This window comes from Protopterus annectens, chromosome 3.part1, assembly GCF_019279795.1.
Source record: "Protopterus annectens isolate FY-2018-M chromosome 3.part1, PAN1.0, whole genome shotgun sequence".
Classification (NCBI taxonomy): domain Eukaryota; kingdom Metazoa; phylum Chordata; order Ceratodontiformes; family Protopteridae; genus Protopterus; species Protopterus annectens.
In genome coordinates, this window is record NC_056732.1 from 1,395,414,257 (window position 1) to 1,395,440,544 (window position 26,288).

General features: G+C 41.0%; 1 protein-coding gene across 8 annotated transcripts in view; it reads left to right on the forward strand.

Moving 5' to 3' along the window:
• Positions 1 to 25,510, forward strand: part of RAB3IL1 (RAB3A interacting protein like 1) — a 606,739-nt gene extending 581,229 nt beyond the window's left edge. For 6 of the 8 annotated variants that reach the window (XM_044067437.1, XM_044067438.1, XM_044067443.1 and 3 more), the window contains 2 exons: positions 3,551 to 3,617; positions 23,312 to 25,510. In XM_044067437.1, the coding sequence (XP_043923372.1) occupies positions 3,551 to 3,617; positions 23,312 to 23,394 (150 nt within the window). In that variant the 3' untranslated portion in view covers positions 23,395 to 25,510. Of the gene's footprint in view, positions 1 to 3,550; positions 3,668 to 23,311 lie in introns of all 8 variants that reach the window. The other 2 variants (XM_044067439.1, XM_044067441.1) reach the window with 2 other exon arrangements.
• The last annotated feature ends 778 nt before the right edge of the window (positions 25,511 to 26,288 follow it).

The window sequence follows — 26,288 nt, forward strand, 5'->3', positions numbered from 1 at the left end:
TTGACATTTTCAAACTTTTGAAAGTTCGAACATATGGATTCGACCATATGGCGTTCGGACTTTTGAAAGTTCGGCAATGTAATATGAACCCAGCTAAACAGACCTAAAATGTTTTGATATCCATTCCTGCAGTACAGTGTAGGTTGCTTGAAAACCCATCCATATGAAAAAATTAGCTTACTATTAACTCATCTCGGCTAACTCATGCAGTTGGTTAACTTGTATATAAAGCACAATGTGATGACAAGAAGGCAAGGGGAAACCATTGCAAGTTTTACTAAACATTTTTTTAAACAACTGAAAAATAATTTGGTAATTTTTACCTAACCAGTCAGATAATCTCCTCCAAGAAAAGTCCTACCTGTGTTCCACAGAAACGGCATCAACAAACAATAGATCATATTAAAAAAAGTTATGAAATGTGCCCAAGGCATAGTGACAACTTAAGTCAGACTTGTGTTATTGACAATCACCTGCTTATATTTCGTTCATTAATACAGTGTGGTGAATGGTCAGGGTTGCATGGTTTATACACTTGTTTCAATTGATGTTTGTCTCCTTGCCAGTGAAGACTAAAACTTTCAGTACACTTTCTCCATGACTTTAATAGGATGTAGTCTTGTCACCTCAGTTTCTTTCTCACACCAAGCTTTTCTGATTCTTTCAGTGAGCACAGGGACAGGTGTTGGTTTCATTGTCTGTCTGTCAGGTCTTCCTTCGTAGGTAGCCCTGTATGCTTTTCAAAGACATTAACAGAGGAAGTCAGAAAGATTAGTACTAGATAGACTTGGGGAGCACAACCTTGTAGCAATAATTTCCCATTCAGAAACGGCCCTACCACTGTGCTTTAGCATGAAGATGTGCAGCACTACAGTGGGCTGTCTCTGTGGCCATGCTACATACTAACTAGACATTCCGGGGGAGCAGGATATGCTAATTAGCCATGTGACATTCCAAGAGGTGCCTGTGATAAGGCCACTCATGCTAATGAACATGACCAAAAGCTTGTGTTCACCCACTGCAGTAGAGGTAAGTGCCATGGAGTGTAGTGAACAGGTTTTAGTGTGTGTGTGTGTGTGTGTGTGTGTGTGTGTGTGTGTGTGTGTGTGTGTGTGTGTGTGCGCGCGCATTAATGCATGAATGTGTGAATTTGTGGGTGTGGGAGGAGTGGCTGTCATACCTCCACACTCCCCTAGACTAAACAGAAAGTCCTCAATTCTGGTCGGGGGCAGCAATATGTACCAAGGATATCTCTTTACAGTATGCCTTAAAGGCATTTAAGAAAAAAAGATTTACAGCCTGAGTGAAAACTATTCACAAATGATACCTCTTTACTTAAGGCAGTTAAGAAAAGAAAAATAGTTTTGCAGCATGAAAGACATGGGGGAGAAATGTAGATATAAGGGATGCTATATATAGTGTACCCTAAAGGCACTAAAAGATTCAAACCTTGTACCCTTGTACCTGATACCGAGGATATTAGTTCTGTGCACCACTACTAAACATCAGAGATATGACAGAAATGTAGCCTAAGTGTTTAAAACAAAAGAAACAAAGAAAAACTAACAAAAAAGTACAGTAATGGGTGGGGAATAAGGTTACAAACCCTGTACCCTTGTACCTGATCCAGAGGATATTAGTTCTGTGCACCACTACTAAACATCAGAGATATAATAGAAATATAGTGTAAATGTTTAAAACAAAACAAAAAAAAACTAACAAAAAATTACAGTAATGGATGGGGAATAAGGTTACAAACCCTGTGCACTTTACAAAGAAAGCAGCAACATTAACACACTACATGACCACACAATAGTAAGAAAACTCTACTGGTATTATTCAATGACATAACAGTTTGTGAGTTACAAGTGTCAGGGTGCCTATCAGAGGCAACAACTGGAGTACTCAGTGAAATCAAGGGCAGACAGTTAAGAGGGATGGGTGTATGTCCATGTGGGAAGAAACTTCAGGACAAAGCTAGAAGGAGCACTGGATGGCACCAGGAAGAATATTTAAAATATTACTTAGACTCACTTAGAAGTTAGAGCAACAGGTCTAGTGAAACACTGCACTTTCTGAACACTGAGTAGTAGGAAACTCTAATGTCTGACATTCCCTGTATCACTGACCGACTGTAAAGATCCAGGATTTATATGGGCATGGGCAAACAAATAAGAAGGGTCATCAGGAGTGTTCTGTCAGCACAGGTACAGGTAAGATGTATGTCAGGGTGTGTGTGTATATGCATACATGTACATGTGTTTGAATATGCATGTGTGTGTGAATGGAGAGTACCTGTGCCAATGAGATGCATGGATCACCAGTGCTGACCACCACTGCAAAGTGCTGATTTGCAACTCCAATGGATAACGGCAGTCGGAGACATGCAAATTAGCCAATAATGAGGTCTTTCCTCATTGTGACTAACATGTCTCTGAATCTCAAATTTCTGTATTCTGTGAACAGCCTTGTTTTGCTGCAGGTCTTACCACCAGAGCTCTGGTTCTTTCTGAATCACCTGGTTAAGATAAAGAGACTTTCCGCCTTGCATCTGAGCAGCCAGGCTCTGTGAAATAACCACAGATGATCTAATTTCTACTCCTTCCATCTGTGCGCTATTTGAATTGGCCTTAACAGCATTTACTTTAGTCAAATATTTATTTATTGTTAATTGATTTGCCCAACCAGTAGGAGACCTGAGGGGACAGCTTGAAGCATGTTTTTTTACATCAGCTAACTACTGTTTGTTCCTTTTATTAGTGTAGTTGCCTGTGTAGCAGCTGTTTCTATCCATTCTCCCACTAAATGCAGTCTGTCTGCACCAACTGTTAGCACTTCCTTGGAAAGGAGATCCATTGTATCCTTGCATGCTGTAGTTAATTATGTACATCTTGAATCAAAAGGTCATATGTCAAACACGTGTCATAGTTCATCAGTGGTATTGAACATGTTTCCATTATTATACCATCAGATCTTGCATGCAGTCTCTTTTAGGATGTTCTGTTGTGCTGCTGAATATTTCATTCACTTTATTCTTAACTATATGTTGAAAAGTCTGGACATAATTCTCCTTTTAATTTAATGTCAGCCTCTACATGTGATGACATCCACTAGACCCAAAATAACACAGTACCTTGCATAAAGAAATAAATCATTTCACACATCCTTTATTGGCATTCGTCTCTGACTCTTGCTTTTACATTTCAAATCACGTTTCCTTTTTATGATTTCTCTGTGTTTTTCTTGGTATTTTCTGACTCCACACATCACTCATTTTGTCACTTCTCTTGCTGTTTAAATTCTGATGTTCATTATTGTTTTGCCATCTACAGCCACTGGAAGAATTATGGTCTGCTGTCTTGTATGACATTCTTATTCTATGATGCAAGATGCTTGTACCCTGTGAAATGTTGCTTTTATTTTCAATGCATTTATGGTAACTCCTGTTGATTTGTGTTACAAAACCTTTAGAGATTAGTTTATGGCTCAGATGTGCAGTCCAGTCTCACAAACAGCAGTGTACCTTTTATCTCTCTCTCTGTCTTTACAGATAACAGCTGTGTGCAATTTTTTCACCTATATCCGTTACATCCAGCAAGGCTTAGTTCGACAAGAAGGTAAAAGAAGCCTCAATGTATGCTACATAATCTACATTTCCTAAGCCTAGGTGTGTACTTTGTGATACCATTAATAAATGAGACTTTGAGTAACATCTCTGAATGGGTGAGTCATATTCAGCAGTTTATTCTCAAGAGTATTTTCCAAGTATTTGTTTCATAAGAAAGGATGTATGAAAATAAAAAAAAAATTAAGTTGCCACATACCTTTCAACTGTCCAGATTTTCACAGAATGTCCCGATTTTTTATTCATATTTTTGGTCTGTTCCTCATAAAATTTGTGATTTTCTGGATTTTTATGGTAAATCAGTGAGGACTGAATTCACTAAATAATGACCGGCGTTTGAGTTTCAGACTTCACATCCTTCAGAAAATGCATGGTAACACAAGGCCTTTTATTCTAGCAACTTTCTACATTTATAAGACAAATATTTAAAATGTGTCCCTATTTTTGGGGCTTTATCCCCTCATTATTTTTTGCTTTTTCCAGATTTTTTTTGTGCTGAGAGGTTAAGAGCTATGGGTTGCCATAATTTCTTACCTACCTGTTAGTGACATGGATTTGAGAAACTCAGGTCATCGCACTAAGGGGAGGGTTTGAGCAACAGTAGATGGCTGTCAGGCCCTAGAGGGGGACTGAGGCAATGATTATTTTGGTGTTGCCTGTTTTTTCACTTGAGTTTTGGCATACTTTATATGATAGGTGTATATAGAATTCTATACACATTTAGACATGTGTATCACTGCACATCTTTTCCCTGAATCTGTGTGATTTTCATTTAGGTAATATTGTAAAATGAGCCTGATTTTATTTTCTGTCTTGTCCATATGCAGCAAGCCCATGCTCAGCTAGCTTATACATACATATTTATTCCTGGTATAAATTAACGGTTTGGTCAGTCTAGTCTGCCCATTCACTGATTTAGTACTTCACATCTACACCGCTCCTTACTATTAGCTTCTTCATTCCACAGGTGAAAAGCTCATTTATAAGGCTGCTTGTTTTTGCATTGTACCACCCCTCAGGGAATTCATTCCACCTATTTAAAGAGGGATTATGTCCTCATAGTATGACTAAGAGTGCCATATTTCACCTCCAGGTTATGCCGTCTTTTCTTTTCTTATGCTTCCTTCTCAGCTCAGTCATGTAACAAGTACCAATTATGGCTTTGTGTGCACAGATCTACCTTTCTTCCCCCTTTGTATCCAGTGAAAATAACAGCAGCCTGCCCAGCCTCTGCTCATAACTTACCTCATCTAGTCATCCTGATGGCCTTCCTCTGTACTGTTTCTTGTAACTTGATGTCTCCTGCTCCATATAGCCTCCAGGATTGATCTCGGTACTCCTGCTGTGGCCACATTAATGACTTGATTAAAGATCACATCTTTGTCCCTGTAGTCCATATCTAAGCTGCAAGTAACTAGTTGGCGTTGACTGCTGCCCACATGCTTTGTTCTTGGTGTCCTACCACCTCAGACGTGATAATATGCATAGTATCCACTGCCTGTAATTTCACCTCTAACCCCTGAGAGAGTTGTATCCAGTTCCAAGATTGACATTTCACTGATGCAGCACCTTATATTTGTGTATTTGCAGGGAACCGTGGCTGCCTTTATCATACAAGGGTACAAACAGCCTCCTTGAGTCCTTTTTCAGGCTGACACCTCCATCTCCCACTGCCTTTCCAGTTTGTTGTCTTCTGCAAACCAGTCAGTCTTGTTCCCTCTCCTCAACGTTATGTTTGACATGTAAATTTCTAGTGCAAATCCTAACACTGAACATTGTGATGTACCATGGGTTGCTCTCATCTCACACTGGACAGATCTTCCATTACCATTTATTTATCTATTCTGTTTGCTTTCAACTTAATCTGCATATGTCTTACTGACTGCACACCCTCAGTTTACCCAGCAGTCTCTTGTCAATACTTAGAACAGGTAGACTATATCTATGGGCTTTGTACACTGTCAGATCACTGTGATGACCAGTGTCATTAGTGATAGACTGGTCATGCCTGTATAAATCCAAATGAGATTTTATCTTTAATGCATGGATCAATATTATAGCAAGTAGCCATGCTGAGTTTACTGTGAACCTGACAAAACGTTCATATCACTGTGCTTTCTGTGTGTGTGCCTAGGGAAAATAAGTGCAATGGTTTGAGAATATCAAATCTGGTCTCCTAGATGGCTGATGTCTTGAATGTAGCATTAAGGATGACAGCTTTCATCTGTCTGTTTTTTTTCTGAAACCCAGTTGTGAAACTGTATGTGATTGATTTGGTTCAGTCTTATATTCTGTATTGTCATCCAGGTGGCTTGTTAGGCCTCCTGTAGCATTCTGTATATAACCTTGCCTGTTATTCATGTCAGACTAACCAGTCTGTAGTTTTTGGGGATTCAGGCAGACTCTGCGGTGTTAGCTTTTGAGTATCCCAGTTTGCAATACATCTGGTTCCTGTATTCTCTCCCCTTTAGAAAATACCCCCCAAAACTGGTCACTCAGAGTTCCAAAGAATATGTTAATTTTCAGCGAGAGCTGAAAAAAAACAACTATATATGGTAGTAAATCCATGTGCCAAAGAAAAAGATTTTTATAAACTTGCCATTTTCACTGACCAGCCACTACTCTCCCCAAACCTTTACATCTTTCCAACTACTTTCTACTCTGACAACTGTGCCTTAATGTTATTATTTGATTAGCACTCGTGTGCACACCACTAGTGTAACTTTAAAAGTGCTCACTTGCTTTATTTAAAAAGAAAAGATTTGACTGTTAAACCCCTTTGTTATTGCCTGTACAGAACATCACATCTTACAGATAGTATTTTCTGTGTGAGATGTACACCTAAACATCATGCCTGGTCACATAGCGAAACCTATCCTAGGCATAACCACATCATACAGAGAGTTACACAACTCAAGCACAGCAAAGACATTGGAACCCATATTCTTGTAAGACAAACAACTATATCTCACTTCAGAGCTTCAGGGTCTTTAGAAAATTCCAGCACAGTCAGTCTATTTAGGAAAATAGTATCACAGAGATTATTAGTAATGTTCCCTGCATAAGCAGCCTGCCTGCAAGAGATTTCAAAAATAAAATGGATTGCATTTAATTTAATTTTTCTGTCTGTCTTAACGCTAATCCATGCAATATAACAGGAGTCCCCTTTCAGTGCTGACAAATTAAATAAACATAAGTTAGAAAGTTTGACAACACCATTCATGCAACAGAGCTCATCAGCATTTATCTACAGGAATGAACACAGCTGTAAACTAGCAGACACTCTGTGAGCTTCCGTAAATGTGAAGTACAGCAGGTGTGTGTGGGTGTGTCTGTCTGGGGCACAATTTTCATTCAGTCCTGGTAACTTAAAACCAAAGCCTGAACATAAGTCGTAGATCTGCTGATCCTCATTAGACAACACCACTCTGATACAGGTTCATAGGTTGGTACTAGGCTATCGGCCCTAGGGCCTGTACAAGCCTAGCCGTAACAAGTCCCTGGCTGTTTCTTCCCACAATATTTACTTCCCTGGACCCCTGTCTAGCAGGAAGACTGGCGTGATCCCTGGGGTAAATTTCCCATCTCCCATCCAGTCATCAAGGTTCCTTTTGAAGAGGGCCAAGGAGGCACTCTGCTTGACATGTATGAGCTGTCTATTCCATAGTATGGGGAGTCTCTGGGTAAGGAACCTATCCCTCCAGCATGTTTTGTTCATTGTGATGACAAGGTTTAGGTCCCTGGAGCATGTGGCTCTGATGGACTGGGATTTTTTTTAAGTGTAGCATGTCCAACAGCTCTGGGTTTGACATGGCCTTGTATGTTAAGCAGAGATCACCTCAGAGTAGGCAATATGCGACAGCGTATAGCTGCAGTTTTTTTAGTCGGTCGGCATAGGGCATCTACTTTAGGCCTATGATTCTTTTAGTGAGGTGTTTCTGCGGCCTTTCCAGTTGTTGCAGATGTCTTGTGAGGTACATACCAAATGGGGCATTGTACTCTATGATGGGTCTAATGAGGGATGAGTACAGTGGGACAATGACCTCCTTTTTTCTGGATGAAAAGCCCTTAGTGATGAGGTGTGCCACATAGAAAGATTTTCTGACCGTTGTGGCGATGTGGTTATCGAAGTTGAGACCACTGTCCAGCTCATAGGTTCATAGGTTCATAGGTTGATACTAGGCTATCTGCCCTAGGGCATTTACAAGCCTAGCCAGAGTGTGTTTGGCTTTCGCCACCCTTCTTAGATTAGTTGACTGTGCCTCTGTATAGTAGGTCACAGAAGATAGTCCATTTAAGGTTAGTTTACTGTGGCTCTGTCTAGCAGTGACAAAGAAGAGATCCCAGGGGTAAATTTACGATCTCCCATCCAAACGTCAATATTCTTCTTGAAGAGGGTCGTTGAGGGGCTCTGTCTGATATGGATTGGGATTTTGTTCCAGAGTGAGGGGAGCCTCTGGGATATGAATCTGTCCCTCCAACATGTTCTATTTATTTCTGTGCTGAGGTTTAAGTCACTGGAGCATGTAGTTCTGATGGATTTGGGTTTCTTGAGGTGGAGCATGTCCATTAATTCTGGGTTGGACATGGCTTTATACGTCAGGCACAGATCGTCTCTGAGTAGGCAGTAAGCAACTGAGTAGAGCTGGAGATTCTTTATCCTAACTGCGTAGGGCATCTGTTTGAGTCCCTTGATCCTCTTGGTGAGGTACTTTTGGGGTCTTTCTAGTTGTAGCAGGTGTCGGGTAAGGTACATCCCAAATGGGGCATTGTATTCAATTATGGGCCTGATGAGTGATGAGTAGAGGGGCACAATGACCTCTCTTGATCTAGATGTGAACCCTTTCTTGATAAGGTGGGCTATATAGAATGTCTTTCTAACTACTTTGGCAATGTGATTGTCAAAGGAGAGATTGCAATCTACTTGGGTCCCCAAATCCCTAATTACTTCTTCCGTACTTAATGGATTACCACCTATGTGGTGATTTGTGGGCACTTTGTTTTTCCCAAAGGGGATGACTATGCACTTTTTGGCATTTAGCTTTAGGCCTTAGCTCTGGCACCAGTTATCCGTCTCTGTGAGACTTTTTTGGAGGATGCTTGTGTCAGCTGGTGAGTCGATTATGGCCCCCAGTTTGCAGTCATCTGCAAACTTTGTCAGCCATAGTCCTCCTGTGTTAGCCAGTACCTCAGAGAAATATATACCGAGCAAGAGAGGTCCCAGGACTGAGCCTTGTGGGATGCCACTTGTAACTGGTTTAGAGTCTGACATGGCACCTGCAATTCTGACCATGTGGGTTCTATCCCTAAGCCAGTTTGCAACCCATCTTGTGACATAGGGGTTGATATTTAAGCTGGTGAGCTTATTTATGATGCCCGAGTGTGGTATTGTGTCGAAGGCTTTTGCAAGGTCAAGGTAGGCTGTGCGGACTACCTTCCCTTCATCTATGGCCTTGGTGACTGTTTCAAAGAAATTGACCAGGTTCAAGAGGCAAGGTCTGCCCTTAACAAAGCCAAATTGGGTAGGATCCAGTGTTTGGAGGTTCCCAATGTTTTTGTTTATGAGTTCCATGATGATATGCTCCATAGCTTTGCAGACCAGGCTAGTTAGGCTTATAGAGTGATAGTATCCGGGGTCCATTCTGGCACCACCTTTATGGAGTGGGGCCACTGCTGCTGTACGCCATTCTTTGGGTACATATCCTGTTGTAAGGCTGAGACTGAACAGTGATTTAAAGTGAGGGTTCAGTTCTTCTTGGAGCTCATGTAAAATGCAGCCCGGTACACCGTCTGGTCCCATTGATGCTGTGTTTTTTGCTTTGGAGAGGGCAGCTCTCACCTGTGCATCTGTGATGTCAGGGAGGCTACACTCTGTTGGGATAGTCATTTGCTTATTGGGGGGGGGGGGGGAGTTTGCACTGAACCTGTCTGCCAGGATGTTGGCAGTGTCTGTGGGTCCAGTGTATTTTTTGTCACTTTGCACTAACTCAGAGCATATCTGGGAGTTTCCGCCCAGGTTTCTGACATAACTAAAGAAAGCCTTGTGATTATCTTTAGCGTCTTGTGCAATTTTTCTTTTGAAGCTAGCCTTAGATGATTTTATGAGGGATCATAGTTTCTTGCTAGTACTGATCAGAGTTGCCTTCCCTTTCAGGGATTTTGCTCTATCATGTAGTAGCTTCCTCCTTCTGTTGTACAGCTTATTTATGGCTGGGGTCCACCAGACAGGTCTCCTGCCTTTGGAGGAGTGTGTCTTGGTTTTATTTGGGATAGCACGATCCATGCATTCCTGTAGGTATCCATAGAATGCATTTGTTAAGGATTCTGCGGTTTGGGCCATATTTTCCACTGGCCCTGGGACTTTGAAGGATTCCACCTCGGTTTTGAGAAGTGGGAAGTTTGCTTTTGAGAAGTTTTTGACTGTGGTTTCCTTTGCTGGGGGTGGGGACAGGATATGGATGTCCATAGTGATTAATTTATGGTCAGAATCTTACCAATGAGGGGTATACCTCTGGTATGGAACATAGAGTCCCCATGTTGGTGATGATCAGGTCCAATATGTTTTCCCCTCTTGTGGGAGTGGTGACCAATTGTTCCATAGCATTTGAGTTTATAAATTCTAGGAACCGTTGGGCTAGGGTGTTGGGGCTTGAGTAGTGCTCCCAGTCTATGTTTGGGTAGTTAAAGTCACCCAATATAATGGTGTTTGGAGAGACCTTCATATTCTCCAGTGTCTTCAGGAAAGCCGAGTGGGGTTCCTGAGTTTGGGAGGGTGGTCTGTAGCAGGCTACAAACTGGAAGGCAGTTTTGCCCACTGTTAGTTGCACATGGATGGTCTCAGATGCTTTGTGCAGTGCCACTAGCCTGGAGGTATGGATATCTTTGATGAATATGGATACTCCCCCTCCTCTTGTGGTTCGGTCCGAGTTTTGGGGCCGAAAAGCATGGTATGAGGTATAGCCTGGTAGTGCTGGGGTGCTCTCGGGAGCCTTGAACCAGGTTTCTGTTACTGCACAGATATCGATATTCTCCATACTGAGGAGAGCCTTGACTGCATACATCTTGAGGTTTAGACTTCTGGCGTTGAGCAGCATTACCCTTAGTTTCTTTTTCCTTGTGTTGTCTAAGGAGGTGGGTTTGTCTTTTCAGCCTTGCCTAAAAAAGGCACTATGGGGGTGGCAAGAGCCTTGGCCAGTATTCAAAAACCCAGGGGTGACAGGTGCAAGCGGTCCCTAGCGAAGCAACGTGGCTTGTCAAGCATGTCATCCCAGGCTGACAGACACTGGATCCCCTTTGAGTGATACCAATACTTTAGCCAATTGTTGAAATTGATCATTTTGTCTTTATATTGTGGTATCATTCTTGGTGAGGGTAAGATGCTACTCAAAGTCAGGGTCATACCGGCCTGGGCCACATGATCAGAGAGCTCCTCTGTCTCTTTTCATGTAATCCAGGGAGGTACATCTCAGGTCATTCACACCAGCATGGACAATGACGGAGTCATATTTGTACTTGTTTTGGAGTGACCTGAGTGCTTGTGTTATGTGGCGGATCTTGGCACCCGACAGGCAGCTTACCATGACCTTCTCTTTGCTCAGCCTGGTGAGAGGGTCGTCAGTTTGTCTGACAATAGAGTCACCTATTACAAGTGTATTAGGTGTGTTGTTTAGCCTTAAGGGCTGTGACTGTGTGGCACACTGACTTTGTGAACTATGTGATACGTGGGTATTGTTGTGGGGTAGCAGTTGCTTTGGACGTCTCTGTTGCTTGGGCAGATTTTTATTAAGAGCCTCCGAGTATGTTTTTGTGTGTTTATGTGTTTGTTTTGCTGTTGCGATAGGTCTATGTGAGACTGGATTTGTGGTTTGTGTGATTACCTTCTCCTCCAGACTGACCGTGCCATTACTATGTTGAGAGAGCTCAGCCGTCAGTTTGGCTATATAGTTGCATCTCTCACATGTGTTTGAGCTTGTTGGGAAGAGGAGAGGGTGGTCTGTGTACATAAGGCAGTTGTAACATTGCTTCAAGATTCCCATATTCACCAGCTGGACTGGAGAGTAAACCTGAAACTGACTTTTGGACATGCCAGAATAGTATAAGTAATTAATTTTTGACTTGATCAAAAAGGACCAATAGGGAGCCAAGTACTTAAAGGGATTATAAGAGGGTGTAGTGCTTTAGTTTATTAGTGCTTACTTATAAGACACTTATCCTAGCTACTGCTGGGTTTTAGAAGGAAAATAGTGCTTACTTTGAGATTTGGAACAGTTCTAAGGGAAAAAGTGAAGTGCAGACTTTGTGGAGCCGGGAATACTTTAAACCTGATTAAGCGGCACTGCCCAATGCTGCGCTATGCACAAAAATGCGCAAAAGAGGGTTTTAAGACAGGGGGATCAAGGAGTTTGGAATTGACCCAAAATGGCCAATAAAACTACAGTTTCTAGGCAGTAACCACTCCCACAGGGGCAGGCAGGCTGTTCAGTGTTTACCACTGCCACTGATGAACACAGAGACTTCCCTTTAGCCCAAGCAAGCAATGGCCTCCAAAAAACTTGCAAACAGTTCAGAACAGCAAATCTGTAACTGAACTTTTTTTAAATTTCAGAAAGTGGGAAAAAAGCAAGATTTTTTGTTTTTTTTTGTTTTGTTTAAAGATAGCAGAGATACACAAGTAGCAACAAATTAGAACAGTTGTGTTCCTAAGTCTCTTTTCACGCTTTTGGTGTATAGTGTACTGCCACCTATGTGGTGATTCATGGGTACATGTTTTTTCCCAAAGGGGATAATTCTTGGTATTGAGCTTGAGCCCATGGCTGTGGCACCAAGCATCTGTTTCTGTAAGACCCTTTTGTAGAATATTCACATAATTTGGGGATTCAATAATGGCTCCCAATTTGCAGTCATCTGTGAACTTTGTTAGCCAGAGTCCCTTAGTGTTGGCCTGTACTTCAGACAAGTAGATGCCAAACAAGAGCAGTCCCAGAACTGAACCCTGAGGTACTCCACTTGTCTGGAGCTGAATTTGGATTCACCTGCTTCTACAGTGCGGGTTCTGTCAGTAAGCCAGTTGGCAACCCATCAAATGACTTGGGAATTTATGCCCAACTTAGTAAGTTTATCTAGGATTCCAGAGTGGGGGGTGGTGTCAAAGGCCTTGGCGAGGTCCAGATAGGCTATGTGGACCACCTTACCCTTGCCCACAGCTCTGGAGACTGATTCAAAGAAGTCAGTCTGGCTGAGGAGACATGATCGGCCCTTCACAAACCCAAACTGGGTGGGGTTCTGTGTTTGAAGGTTGCCAATGTCTTTGTTTGTAAGTTCCATGATAATATGTTCCATGGCCTTGCATATCAGGCCGTCAGACTGATGGGACGGTAGTTCCTAGGATCCAAGGTGAATCCCCCCCTTGTGGAGTGGGATAACTGTAGCTGTGCACCACTCAGTGGGCACGAAGCCTGAGGTGAGGCTATGATTCAACATGACACTTAGATGAGGTGCCAGTTCATTTTGTAGTTTATGTAGTACGGTCCCATGGATGCTGTGTTCTTAACTTTGGAGAGTACGATTTTTACCTGTGTGGCCATGATTACCGGAATTTGGCAGTCTTTCAGTATTGAGATGGACCCTTTAGGAGGTGACAGGGGGGTAAAGTTGGCACTGAATCGATCTGCCAGCATATTGGCAATGTCCCTGGGATCAGTATATTTAATGCCATTCTGATGTAGATCAGTGCAGATCTGAGCATTGCCATTTAGATTCTTGACATAGCTATAGAATGCCTTGTGATTGTCTTTGGAATTTTTGGCAATTTTGTTTTTGTAAATAGCCTTGGAAGATTTTATGAGGGATCTCAGCTTCTTACTGAGGCTGGTAAGGGAGTTTTTTGCATCCTGGGATTTTCCTCTTTTCTGCAACAGTTTCTTCCTTCTGTTGTATAGTTTGTTTATGACAGGGGACCACCAGATTGGCTTCCTTCTTTCCTAGGAGAGCATCTTGGTTCTATTTGGGATGGCATGATTCATGCATGAGTGGATGTGCTCGTACAGTGCTTTAGTGTAGGATTCGGCAGTCGAACTTTCAGTTCCCATCTGCATGGGTGCCATGAAGTTTATCACTTCTGACTTGAGTAGCATGAAGTTGGCCTTGGAGAAGTTTTTTACGGATGTTTCCCTACTGGGGGGTGGGGGGGATATAGATGTGAAAGGTGATTACCTTATCATCAGACCTAACCAACGAGGGGGTGACCACTGGTGTGGAGCATCGAATTCCCATGTTGGTATGACCAGGTCCAGGATATTGGAGCCCCTAGTGGGACTATGGATTAGTTGATCCAGGGAGTTGGAATTTCTGAATTCCAAGAACCGTTGGGCAAAGGTGTTGGTACAGGGTAGTTGAAATCACCCAGTATTAGGGTGTTTGGTTGTATCTTAATATTTTACAGCATGTTTAGAAAGGTGTAGTGAGAATCTTGGGGCTTGGTGGGGGATCTGTAGCAGGCTACAATTTGGATTGCAGTTTTACCTTTGTTAGTTACACCTGGAGAATTTCGGATGCATTGTGTTGGGCAACTAGCCTGGAGGTGTGAATATCCTTGGTGAATATGGACACTCCACCACCTTTAGTGTTTTGGTCCTGGTTTGGTGGCCAAAAAGTGTGGTAAGAGTTGTAGCCTGGTATTGCAGGTGTGCTCTCTGGAGCCTTGAACCAGGTTTCAGTTACTGCACAGATATCGATGTTCCCCATTTTTAGGAGTGCCTTGAGAGACTGCATTTTGAGGTTTAGACTTCTAGCATTGAGTAGCATTGCCTTCAGATCTTGCATATTTGTACCTGTTATGGTGGTGGTTTTGTCCTTTAAGCCTTGCCTAAAAAAGGCACTATAGGGGTGTCAAGAGCCTTAGCCATTAACCTGAATCCCAGGGTCAACAGGTGCAGACCATCTCTGGCAAAGCATCGTGGTTTGTTGATCATGCCATCCCAGGCAGACATTTTACCTTAATACTAGATCCCCTTTGAATGACAACGTAAGCTTAGCCAATTGTTGAAGTCAATCATTTTGTCCTTGTACTGTAGTATCATTCTGGGCAAAGGCAGGATGCTACTCAGGGCTAGGGTCATACCTGCCTGGGTCACATGATCCAGGAGATCTTCCATGTCTCTTTTCATGTAGTTCAGGGAGGTATATCTCAAGTCATTTACTCCAACATGGACAATGACAGAGTCATATTTGTACTTGTTGTGGAGTGACTTGAGTGCATGCATTATGTGGTGGATCCTGGCACCCGACAGGCAGCTGACTGTAATTTTCTCCTTGTTCAGCCTGGTAAGTGGGACATCAGTGTGCCTGACTATAGAGTCACCTATGACTAAAGTGTTGGGTACGCTGTCTTGCCTTAGGGGCTGTTGTTGGGTGGCACACTAGTGTTGTGAGCTATGTGATACTTTGATTGTGACTGGTGTTTGTTTGCATTTCAGCTTCGGAGGTCCTTGTTGCTTGGGCAGGTTAATGATAATGGCCTCCGCATATGTGTGTTTAGTGTTGCTATGTGTGGGTGTTGGTGGTGAGGGTTTTGAAGAGCTATGTGTTGCTTGAGGTGTAGTGCAGGTGTTAACCTTCTCCTCTTGATTGTCTAGCACAATCTTGGCTGGAGAGAGCTTTGCTTCCAGTTTGACTATGTAAGTGCATCTCTCACAGGATATAGTGTGGGGTGGTAGGAGGAAAGGGTTGTCTGTGTACATGAGGCAATTGTTGCATTGCCCCAGTATGCCCAGATTCACAATGTGGACAGGAGAAATTACTGGAAGCTGAGCCATGGACATGCCTGGTTAGGTGATTTTTTTTTCCCCTTACCTTGGAAAGGAACTTTGCATTTACAAGCTGTTTAGTGCCTACAATTAATTTCTCCTTATTAACAAGGAGAGTTGAGTGCTTGTATCAGTTTAAGGCTTCCTAGTGCTTTCTAGCAGGTTTTAGAGCAAGTGCTAGTCACAGAGACTCCAACCAGAAAGAGTCAGGAATCAGTGCACTCTGCTCCTACTCTCACCAGGATCAGAATATAAGCACAGATTCCAAGTTGACACCTATAAAGCAGTTATTAAGCTTTCTGGTGATCAGCAGTCTCCACTTCTGTCACAAACAAATTCTAATTAAATAGTACTTAGTATGTTACAAAATTAGCAGTGTTATAAAAGCTTGCAAAACTGGTTTTAGATACCATCTATGAAGCATCTTGCAATTTACAAAATATGACATGGGGACCTACTTTATATAGGAAAAGAAAATTAAATATATTTTTTCAATTTTCAGTTTATCAAGCAAATAATTTCACAGGTAGTCCATTTTCAGAGTGAAATAATATCCTCCAGGGTGAGCAGTATTGGAAAATAATGGACTTCCAGATGCAATGAGACTCCCTGAATATAATGTTGGTTTTGCTGTTTCTCAGTAACTCCCAAACTGTTGATTATTATTACTTGCTTAACATACTGAGCTTGACTTCCATTTTTCCCTCAGATGATAGCCACATCACTCTATTTGCCACTATCTGGTCTTACTTTCCTATCTGTGATGGCAGTCTCCCCCACCCCTTCATAAATATTAAAGAAAATAATGAATCCATAATCTACTTGCTCACTAGCTTCCTTCTAACCCTGATTCTTTCTTTAGTTCATATATTGACATACATCTTTTCCTTTATCCACCAGACTTTTGAGTGGCCTCTTTCCATTTTCCCTTTGGCTAGTTTCTGCTACTGTTCTACCTTATCCAACATTGTTTGTCTGGCTGCCATTCTAATGGCTTGTTGGTATGCCATCATATTTTAACTCCATTTCATCCTCTTCTCTTTACAGCTCTTTCCTTGTCTTTTAGAATTTTCTGAGCCTTATCATTTAACAAACTAAGCCTCTTCCTTTTCCTTTTGTTCCTCTGTTCCAAACCCTCGAGCATCCCTCTATGTACTGCTTCTTTCCCTAATCTCATTTGTCCCAACGTTCATCTTTATGTCATTCTCTTACTGTCACTGATATCATTCCCTGATCCTGCCCACTTAAATTCCACACCACCATCCTAAGTCCTTTCCATGTTGTGTTTCCTTAATAGTGTCCCACACAGTGGCATAGACACTATTAGCAACAGGAATCATTGTCTCTATCCACACCACCTCCTCTTCCCTGCACAGCACAGTTCCAAGGATCTTTCCCCTCCTTGTATCTTCCTTAAGTTGCTGTAAAGACCCATTCCTATTTATTAAGCAAGCAACGAATTTCCACAAGGTGAAACTGACTCATAGCGACTCTATGTGAAGACCCCATAAGGTTTTCGTGGCATATTATGGAAGTAGATTAACAGGCCTTTCTTCTGTACTGACACTGCTGCTGCCCAGTTGTTCCCTAACCAGGTTTCAAATTCAGGTGTACCAGTTGGTAATCCTGTGCCTTAAACTCTATGCCATCAGGCCAGGGACTCTTATTTATTCCCTCTAATATTTTCCCTCCTCATCCTTTAAGATGCTATATTCCAGTTTGCTTCTCATCGACTGAAATTCCTCATTACTGTCACTCTTTTCTTAACTCTGTCTTTATTCTAACTTTGATTAGCTCATCTTTTCTGAAGAGTGTCTATACATCATCTCTCCCATTTCTGCCTTACCTGGTTGTCATCTGATATTAAATGGTTCCTTGTCCTGTCTTTCTTCTTCTCAACCATCCAGTCTCCTCCTTTTAAACAATGTACCATTTGTTCACATCTCTTTCATATACTGCTAGTGTTCTTCCATAGTTTCCTTTTTCCCCTTGATTACTTTATACCCTAAAACTACCTTGTCCCAGTCATTCTTAATCTTATTCCAAGTTTCCATTAGCTCCACTATATCTGGTGTATTGACATAACTTGTTCAAGTGTCCCTGCTTTCTTCCTAAGGCTGTTAATATTACAGACCATCTGTTGGCCATACTTTATTATTCGCATCTGGTTTCCTGTTTTTAGCTGATGCCCGTCTTTTACTCATTTCTACCCACATCTGGTTTCCTGTTTTTAGCTGATGTCCATCTTTTACTCATTTCTACCCTTATCCTGTCTCACAGTGTGTTTAGCTACTCCAGTCCCAGCTTCCATATTAGATTAGATATATCTCAGTTCCCAGACAGCTTTTCAGAACCTCCTGTAGCGTAGCATCTCCCATAGGACTTAGTTGCAAGGAACCTATTCCTAATAACCTGTCATCCTTCCACGTCCTTCACCAGTCACATACTACACTAGCTCCTTGCTTTTAAACCCAGTCTCTGTGTCCGCAATTGGAGTACTTTGCATTGTCTTTCCTAGCTCTGTGGACTTGCAGAACTTGTGGAAGGCCACCCACCTCAAGTTCACTGCACCTCAGTTTTCATTGCTGGGTCCCCAGACTGCCTTAATGCCAGTTCTACTGACACTTCTGTCAAGTCATTATCCCCATTCAGAACACTTTATATGGGCTAAACATGTCCATTTCAGTTGTTCGAGCTTGACTTTGGCTTTGCTCACATCAGCCTCAGTATTATTTCTCTGCCCCAAATCTCCTTCTTGCTCCTTCACCTTACCCATCTTCTGATAGAGTCCATCACTACTGACCCATATTATGACGGAGTCTCTCACTACTGGCCCATCTTAAGAAGAAGTCCCTCACTACTGGCCCATCTTATGATGGAATCCCTCACTACTGGCCCATCTTGTGATGGAGTCCCTCACTACTGGCCCATCTTATGATGGAGTCCATCTCTACTGACCCATCTTATGATGGAGTCCCTCACTACTGGCATGATTCCTACCCCTCCATGACTCAGTGTCCTTCCTCTGAATCACTCATAACTAACCCCAGTGTTCTTGTCCCATTTTCCATGCTGATTCCACTGCTTCATTTTCAGTTCCACCTTTTGGTTCTTCCCTTCCTTACATGTTATTCCTTGGATCTTTGCTCTTTTGTTTCTTCCTTCCATCTATTTCTCATTCATTTTTGCTTTATCTTGGATTTTGGTTCCTTTTGTCCCCTGATCCCGTTACACCTGCTGCATCTCCCATCATTCACCTGCCCTCTTACTAACTCCAGCCGGACAGATGCTTACTGTCTTGCAGCACTTATTTTGTCCCATTTACATTCTGTTAGCCTCATTATCCTCTAAATTTACCCTGCCTAACTCTCTAAGTGGCTCATACCCTACTTATAATATCTGTTGACAGTGCCCACACCAGCTCACTCTAAGCTGCAGTCTCTCTACCAAACTATCATAGCAACCATATTAATCCTTAGTCCCAGAAAATTACTAAACCACATGTGCTGGCCAATATCCCATACATTTTCAAGCATCTTTCACCATCCTACTCCTACATATACTAGCTCATCATTTTCTCTTTATCTGTTTTGAACCACCTCTTGCTTTATAACCACATTTTAACTTTTTAACCCATACTTTTGCACCCTTTTTCTTCCTTTAGTTTCTTGTTTTGCAATTGGGCTAGACCTTGATCTCTAAAAACAAGCATTGTACACCAATGTTGTCCCTGTACCTTGATAGATGGAACAATGCAATGGATGGAATTCTAAGCTGCACTGTCCATTCCCTGTGCTTAGTGTGTGAGCATATTCTGCCTTTTGTTTTGCATGTTGTACATCTCAGTCTTACTACTTACAGATATTGTGCAGGATGCACTGCTTCCTTAGCTGCCTCGCCCATCAGCCCATGTGCTTAGTGCTGGTGACATTTTCTACCTTTTAATAGCATGCTGTACAGTGAAGGTTTGCTGTTTACAAATGTTGTAGTGGACACTGTTACTCCCTGCTGGCCATTCCTGTGCATAGAGCTGGTGAACATTTTCTGCCTTTTTCAGCATGCTGTACAGTGCCATGTTACTGCTTACAAATGCTGTAATGGATGCTGTTATTCCAACATCTGCACTACCCACTCCCTGTGGTCATTGCCGCAGACATTGCATTTACCCAACATGCTGTGCAGTGGACAGTGCTACTTTTTGTGCTGCTGTTGGTTTGCTGCTAAAAAATCATTCCTAATTCTCTTATACACCCTCCCAGGACAGAGAAATGTCCACCTCTTTAATTTTCTACTTTACTGCCCTATTTTCTGCCTTCTTATATATTACTTGTCTTCCTGTTGCCATGTCTATCTTTACACCTTGTCCTACTAATGTTTGCTGTCTGAGTTGGCTTAATAGTTATTAACAACAGAGGTCACTTAGGTACATCTCTGAAACAGACATAATGCATGAGCTCTATGATGTATTATTCTTATTTATGGGCGTGTGTCAGTGTCTGTGTGTCTGTGTGTGTGTGTGTGTGTGTGTGTGTGTGTGTGTGTGTGTGTGTGTGTGTGTGTGTGTGTGTGTGTGTGTATGTGTTAGCACAGGTTTGCTGTAATAGTGATTAGTTGCAGCACAGGTTTGCTGTAACCAAACACTATTACTAGCCATAAAAGCTGATAAGCACTGCTGATTACACATCATATGGATCTTTCTGGCTGTGTGCACACACACTCCCTCCCTCTTTCCCCTGCACCACCTTGTGCTCTTCCTAGTATAGACAAAGCTTAGAAAGCTTTTTATATACCTGATCCCTGAAGTTCACTAATGCCATTAGTGGTTTTCTCACCTGTTCACCTACGTCCTCCTTTTCCTTGATTGACTGCCCAACACAAGAGGTGTCTTAGTTCTTTGCTTGATCTTTATTTACATTCCCCCTACCTGGGGTACTCTATGGGCAGCATTGTTTCTCTAGTCGTGGCTGATCTGCTAGTGCTGATTAGAATGAGTGTCTACAGCTCCCTTGGTTGCACTTTGTACTGTGTCTGTGTACTGCCCATCTGCCTCTCTTCACACAAAGTTGACTGCTATCCTTGAGAATCACTCAAAAACGTAGCCCTTAGGCAGGGTGTCAAAGGATGTGCTTGTTGGCACAAGGTTTGAACTGATGGCCTTGGATTTAAGCCTTTGCAGCCATCTGCCAATGTCTGCTCTCAGGCATAGTAACAACTCACTCAAAATAAATAAATAAATAAATAAATATCTATATATACACCCATGTATGCAACTTACGTCTTTTCAATAAGGTAACTTGTATCGACACTCGTAAAATCTTGCAACTGGACATTTCTACCCTTGGACAATGCTGTTACATATTTCAACTCCACAGTCTTATAAATCCTAGACCACCAAGCCCCCATAAGAACAAAAAACGTAAAGGCCAACCCCACCCCCATGGCTAACTAAAGAAACCAAAAGTCTTATGATACAGGGAGATAAAGCAAGGAAAACATGGTTACAACTAGAAACCGAACAGCCCTGGACAATTTTAGACAAGTGAGAAAGAAATCTTACTAAAAGAAAAATAAACTCTGATAAAAAAAAAAAAAAAACATTATTTCAGTCTGTAGCAAAAACACCACAACAACACACAATTTTTCTGGAATTATATAAACAAACTACTTAAGCCAAGGCAGTCAGATACTCCATCTCCTAATGATAACAAAAATCTAGAGACTATAGCCATGAATTCAACATCCATTTCATTCAAACTGTACTTAAACTACTCAAAAACAACTCCTCAAGCCTTGTTGTCTCAACAATACCTGGAACTGATGACACTCTATTTTAATTCAAACCTATTCCCACATTCACAATAAAAAGATATGTAAAAAAATTGAAGCTTACAACTTTAGTGGCTGACAAACTACCAAATGAATATCTATTACTAGCAGCCAAAGCCTTAGCATACCCAGTATCAATTCTTATAAACCATTGTATTTGTAAGAGCCTAATCCCCACCTTATGGAAAACATCTTATATAATTCTCCTACATAACGTTGGTACCTCATCCGAATTATCTAATTACATACCCATAGCTATCCTGTCCCCATTAGCAAAAATTCTTGAAAAATACATTCACTTACAGCTTCTGACTTGCCTCCTTCAAAACAGTTTCATCTCAAACTCACAGCATGGCTTTAGACCTAACCATAGGACCCACGCCACCCTTCTTAACATTACAAGTATAGTTAATAGAGAGTAAAACACAGGCCATCTAGTCTCCTATATCTTCCTAGATCTTTCTAAGGCTTTCTTACAGTCCTACACCAAAAACTCCTCAATCAACTGTCTTACCTCATAATCTCCCAGACATCACTGTCACAGTTTCACAACTATCAGATAGATTACAGGCAGTTACGTGGCACCACACTTACTCTTCCTTCCTTCCAACCTCTATTGGGATCCCACAAGGGTCCACCCTAGGTCCTTTACTATTCAATATCTTACCAACTCACTCTATCTGTCCTTTAAATAGAAGCCTGTAGTACAATATACTTATGATTTCCACCCTTATCTGCTCCTACCAATTACTCAAGATCCCTTCTGCTCTATTGGAAAATAGCTATCAGATTTCCAACTGATTCTCAATTCTGCCAAAACAAAACTAATGCTCTTTACTCCCAAAAATGTCTCTGAACTGAAGCACACTTTTATCATTAATTAATTAATTAATTAATTAATTAATTAATTAATTAATTAAATAAATCAAAACATGACATCTCTCCAGCGTATAACCCAAACCAAACTTGTTGGTGTCACAGTCGACAAGCACATGAAGTTCGATCACCATATAGACAATGTCATAAAGAAAACATATCAAAAAGTAGGCACCATCTGTAGGTTCAAGCCCTGCCTTACCAAAACCAGCGGAAAAACCCTTGCAACTACATACCTCTTGCCCTCTCTTGTTTATGCATCTCTCATAATAACTATTCTTAAAGCTACTATAAGCACTAAACTAAATTCACAGTACAACAAAATAGCTAAATTTGCAACTAACCTCCCTTCCTCTGCTCATCACTGTACTACCCTTAAGGAAGTAAAATGGCTTGAAAATCACATTCATATACTCAACAGGTAATTGCACTTAAGCTAATCTTCCTGCCTGACAACTGCACAGCCCTTTCATATTTATTTGCTATACCCCTATTAAAAACCTGCAGTCTAGCACATATTCATTTCTGAAGTCAACCAAATCAACTACCATAGCTGGTAACTCCTTATATTCCAGCTATGACTTAAAAGTGTGGAACTCTATTCCCCTCCATGTAAAACATAAACCCAAAGGTCAAACATCTTAAAGATCATCTAAACCAAACATGACTTTGCTTATGCCACGTACCAGTCTGAAAAAACTGCACTTGTATTTCCCTGTAACTGTTTGTACTCTATACTAATGTATGCCTCTGTTGTCTCTGCTTTCTTCCTACTGCACTTGCTAACTGTATTTCCCTACCTCCCCTCCACCCCTGCTACTTCGCATTTCCATCCCTCTCTCCTCCCTAATATATTGATATATATGTTGCACATAAGCTACACCATGACAGTTAGCTGATGTACATGTGCAATCAGGTTATATATCATTTCTTGTGTGTCCTGTTTACACTGTTATTTTATTCAATACATAATTGTCTTTTCCTCACTATGGAGCTTTCCTCCCTGGGCCTGTGCTGAAAAGAGGTATACTTTTCATCCCGTCAGGCTATCCCAGAAAACAAATAGTAAATAAATAAAATGGTAGCCGGGCATATTTGCATGGGAAGGTATGACTGTATGGATTCTTATTAAATACAAGTATATTCTTATCTATTTTTTTGTCTTTTTTTTACTTTTCAGTGGAGCAGATGTACTGGGAAATTATGAGACTGAGAAAAGAGATCGCCACTGCTAAGCTTGGTCTGTATACAGATGACACCTAGTGCTGAGAGCAGTTTTATGGAAGCAGATATTCTTTCTTTCTCCAGTATGCAGGACTGGCTGAAGAATTTGAGAAAGAAGCCTCAGCTAGGCTGTGTCAGCCACAATGAACTTAGAATTCAGTATTTTTTTTTTTTGCATGAACAACATTTAAACTGCTTTTATCAGTATTATTTATGCATCGGTTTCAGCTGCTGATAATCCCTTTTTAGGATAAGAGTTTATTATTCCAAGCCAGAGGGTGACGAACATGGATCCTGTTCTGAATGTGGTGGTTTTCAGTAATTCTCATGGTGGCCTTCAATATATTTAGCAGCTGACAAAGCACAACTTTTTAGTCATCATGGCCTGGTTTTGCTGATTGTACTGAGTGACAATGAATTCAGCATCTCATTTTATTCTTTGATAAAATGGGAGTATTTGTAACTGACAATGTAGAGAAAACTACTCATATCTTACTGCAGGCCAGTGGGGATATGTTTTTTTGTTTTTCAAATATATAGCAACATTTTAAGTGTTTAATGTGGCTCAACAACCTCACACAGGCACCGGCACTGTGTAGTACATCATCCATACCTGTCTCAAGCTACAGTACTGTAACTCACCAAATATCTATGGAAACACCATCAGAAATTGCAGTTCTCAGATGTACTTGCACTGTTTCTGGTAAGCCGTGGCATTTAATTGTAACCACAGTAATACCTAGTTATTGATTTCAATGTTAAACAGTAGGCATAAGCTGCATAAATGTTAATTCTGAAGTGTAACAAACAATAAATGCACATCTTTTACTAATGACTTTGTACTGCCTGTTGCAAGTCAAGACAAAAGTTTGCCAGTCCCACCTACAGAGCAAGAGGTACACTAATCACCTGGTCACCATTTCTGTTTGTGTGTCATTTTTCACATTCCAGCACTCCAATAAATGACCATAATTTGTTTGGTAGAGAATATGTTGATAGGGACTGCACTTTTTAAGATAACCTTCCTAAATGAACAAATGTCTTTTTTTTCAGGCTGTTGGTTCATATTTGTGACAAATTGAATGTCCCTGACAGGCATTTTCTTAACATAGTGGATTTTAATGATCAGGCAATTTGGGAGGTGGTGCTACTGACATTATTTGGAGCCAGTTCTGTTTTTCAATTTTTTTTTTATTGGGGAGAAGCAACTGTTTAGGCTTACCTACTACTACCTTATGACTTGCGGCTCAATTGGTCAACTGTGATAAGTGATCCATTGCAAAATATGATTCATTTTAATGTAAAATGTCAGAAAGAAAAAGGTTTGATGCATAACACTTCAGTGAAGAATAAGGAAGTAACTGACAGCTGTTCTATATGTGTAAGAACTGCTAAGTGGGCATCATTTTACTAACAGCAGCATCCCCTAGCCTTCCACGAGAATTGTTATTAGTACTAAAGTCTATTCCCTATCACCACTGAAAAACCTAACTCATTCTCCCTATAGTATTGCGGTAGTGTTGTCGCCTCATAGCATGATGTTGTCCCGTTCGATTCTCAGCTAGAGCGTCTTCTGTGTGGAGGCATACGTGAATGGGGCATGCCTTCGTTGAAGGTTGTGCGTCAGGGCTGGTAACCCAGTACCTAAAAATCCACTACCAATCATTAGCGGACCGGAGTTCCACTGTGGCGACCCCTAACCGGGAAAAGCCGAAAGAAACAAACAAACATTCTCCCTATAGTATTGAGCAACAAGAGGCTTAGAGGAACCATGCGCCCTTATAAAAACAAACCCAATCTGAAGCAATCCGTTTTGGCAGCAGTTTGTTTGGCAGAAGGAAACTTCATTGAGAAGATATTTTAAGATCCATTTAATAGAAAAACAGCTATAATATAGAATTTTGAAATTTGGATGACTTAGTAAGTAAAAAAATAAAATAAAATAGAGAAGAATATGTCTGTTTCCCTTCAGTTATACATTTGAATCCTTGTTTTTTTTTTCATTTGGATGATCTCTGAAGAGTTAATGTTGTTTATTCATTTTTTGTTAGAATACGGGCAAAAATGCTCTTGAAAATTATATCAGAAATGAGAAATCCTATGCTCCAACTCATTCTACTTTGTTGAACATTAAAAAGTTGGAAGTGGAAAATTATGTTTCCTGCTGTCAGTGTTTCAATACATATGCATTGGTTAGGTCACAGACTGCATACTTGCTTGCAATTAACTAAAGTTGGCAAAGAGAGAGAACATGAGTTTTTGTTTTTATTTTCTACTTTCTATCTTTTCTTTGACTTTGTGTGCCATTGGAGGTAGTATTTATAAAGTTAGAGGGTATTAGAGCTTACATTCGTTTTGTTAGTTGCCACTTCCCAAAAATGTTTGTGTGTGTGCGCGTGTGTACCTGTGTGTGCCTGTGTTATGTGTGTGTGTGTGTGTGTGTGTGTGTGTGTGTGTGTGTGTGTGTGTGTGTGTGTGTGTGTGTGTGTGTGTGTGTGTGTGTGTGTGTGTCCTAAACCTTGAAGGTGATCCTGTGTTGTGCTTTCAACATTCTAAAATTGTAGACCTTTTATTTCTAAGTAATAAAATGTTGATTAAAAGGCACATGATTATTCAAAGTGGATCATAAAAAGCTTTGGAAACTGTAGTTTGAATATTGATTTTGGTGAGGTTTTAAGACTTAATATGAACTATTTGGTTGTAGAAAGAGGTATATGGGATATTTGTGGTGCAATTAGAATATAGTTAGATTGAAATATTAACAGAATGATAAGAGGACTACTAGACCAGGAATCTCTCTCCCTAAAATGATGAAATGTGGAATTTCTTATCATAGTTAACTCTACATGTAAATACAAAATTGGATTTACCTTAAAACAGTGCTCCATCCTTATGAGGTGGTGTGACCTTAGATTAGGAAAATATAATTTGGA